The sequence below is a fragment of the Pundamilia nyererei genome, unplaced genomic scaffold, assembly GCF_000239375.1.
Source record: "Pundamilia nyererei isolate P.nyererei 1_Seehausen unplaced genomic scaffold, PunNye1.0 scaffold00177, whole genome shotgun sequence".
Lineage (NCBI taxonomy): Eukaryota > Metazoa > Chordata > Actinopteri > Cichliformes > Cichlidae > Pundamilia > Pundamilia nyererei.
In genome coordinates this window covers 637103-638537 of record NW_005187578.1, presented here as the reverse complement: position 1 = coordinate 638537, position 1435 = coordinate 637103, and the positions used below count along the sequence as shown (strand labels likewise).

At 49.0% G+C, this 1435-nt stretch overlaps 1 protein-coding gene across 1 annotated transcript in view; it reads right to left on the bottom strand.

The window, feature by feature from the left end:
* The window catches only part of efr3a (EFR3 homolog A (S. cerevisiae)), a 102611-nt gene that overhangs the window by 13930 nt on the left and 87246 nt on the right, over nucleotides 1-1435 (bottom strand). Inside the window, exons 13-14 of the mRNA XM_013914179.1 lie at nucleotides 439-611; nucleotides 278-353 (exon numbers count right to left, since the gene is read on the bottom strand). Of these exons, the coding sequence (XP_013769633.1) occupies nucleotides 278-353; nucleotides 439-611 (249 nt within the window). The remainder of the gene's footprint in view (nucleotides 1-277; nucleotides 354-438; nucleotides 612-1435) is intronic.

The following is a 1435-nucleotide window of genomic DNA, read 5'->3' as shown; positions in this document are numbered from 1 at the left end:
GTGTGTGTGAGAATGGGAGAATGAGGCTTGTAGTAAGAAAGCACTGAGTGCTAAAATCGGCTAAAATTATGCAGCATCAGATCCCCTTTAAAAGTTCTTTTCTATATTCTGAGATGCATTTTGTTTCAATCATTCTGTGTTTCTCAACTGTTCTGTGTGTCACATTTTCCCCCCAAGAGATGATTAAGGTTAAATGAGGTCAGCAGTAAAAGATTGAGAATCTCAAAGAGTATTTCTTTAGAAAAGAGAAACGGTGACCTCAGCGCGATTATGATACCTTCTTCATGAATGCGACGTCTTGCTTGGAAATCTTCTCTCTCTTAATCTTCAGTGCGGAGACATTAGGAATGATTCTGTAACAGAGGCGGACACGAGAGCGTCGTTAAACCTGGCGCCAGCACCGCAGGGCTCGTGTAAGTACGGTGAGCGATGCGCTACCTGATGCCGCGCAGCTTGGCGCGGTTGTCGTGGCGGTCGAGGATGTTGTGCAGGATCTCGAACACCAGCTGCCTCAGCTCGCTGTCCTCCATCAGAGAGATGGAGAAGAGCGGGTCCAGGAAAGGAGGAGGCAGAGCCGCCGCCATGGACTTAGACTTGAAGCCGGAGGTGACCTGAGGAAGAGGAGACAAGGTGAGATTCATGGCGGCAGAGCTTAAAGGTTACGTTCACAAGCTTGTGAGCGTGTGCCAGTGTTGACTTTTCCCACCGTTTGTGACTCTGACGGGATGATTTTCGATCAGCGTGAACAGCCGAAGACAAATCTGATCGTTATCACAATCACGCTCCGCGTCGGCACGCCTCACTCTGCTGCGTGAGAGCGCGTCGAGGCACAAAATGACAAACACTACACTGTTTTTAGCAAAAAATGTGTCCTGTCAGAGACGCATGCAGACGCCACACTGATCACTGTAACGGGTGATGTGGCCCATGTGATCAGCCAGAGCAGGGCCTCGCAATACATGCACATCAGAGATGCATACGCAGTAGAAACCGTCACAACTCGCTGAATTTTTAACATTCGAACCGTTTGGTTTGTTAGCAGCAGCTGCAAATGAGAAGCTTTAGTGTAACTTTGCTGAGTCCTGGCTGTGATGATCACTCAGCTTCAGAGATGCTGAAATCTGTAACGAAGCAGACTCGCCTACTTCAAACAAGGTGGGAGAGTGAACCGAGCATGTCAGCTGGTCCAGACTCTCACTCGGTGTTTGTACATGTGCACTGTGGTCTAATTTACCAGCGCAGTTATTAAATGCCTTTAATTGAATAAGTCGGCCCTGTGATGGACTGGCAACCTCTCCGAGCTGCGTCCTGGGTGAGTCCCTGCTTTCACCCCGACTACAAACCCTGAAAACATCTGGGTTTTCTCCCAGCAGGCTGCAAAATCACACACACACACACACACACACACACACACACACACACACACACACACACA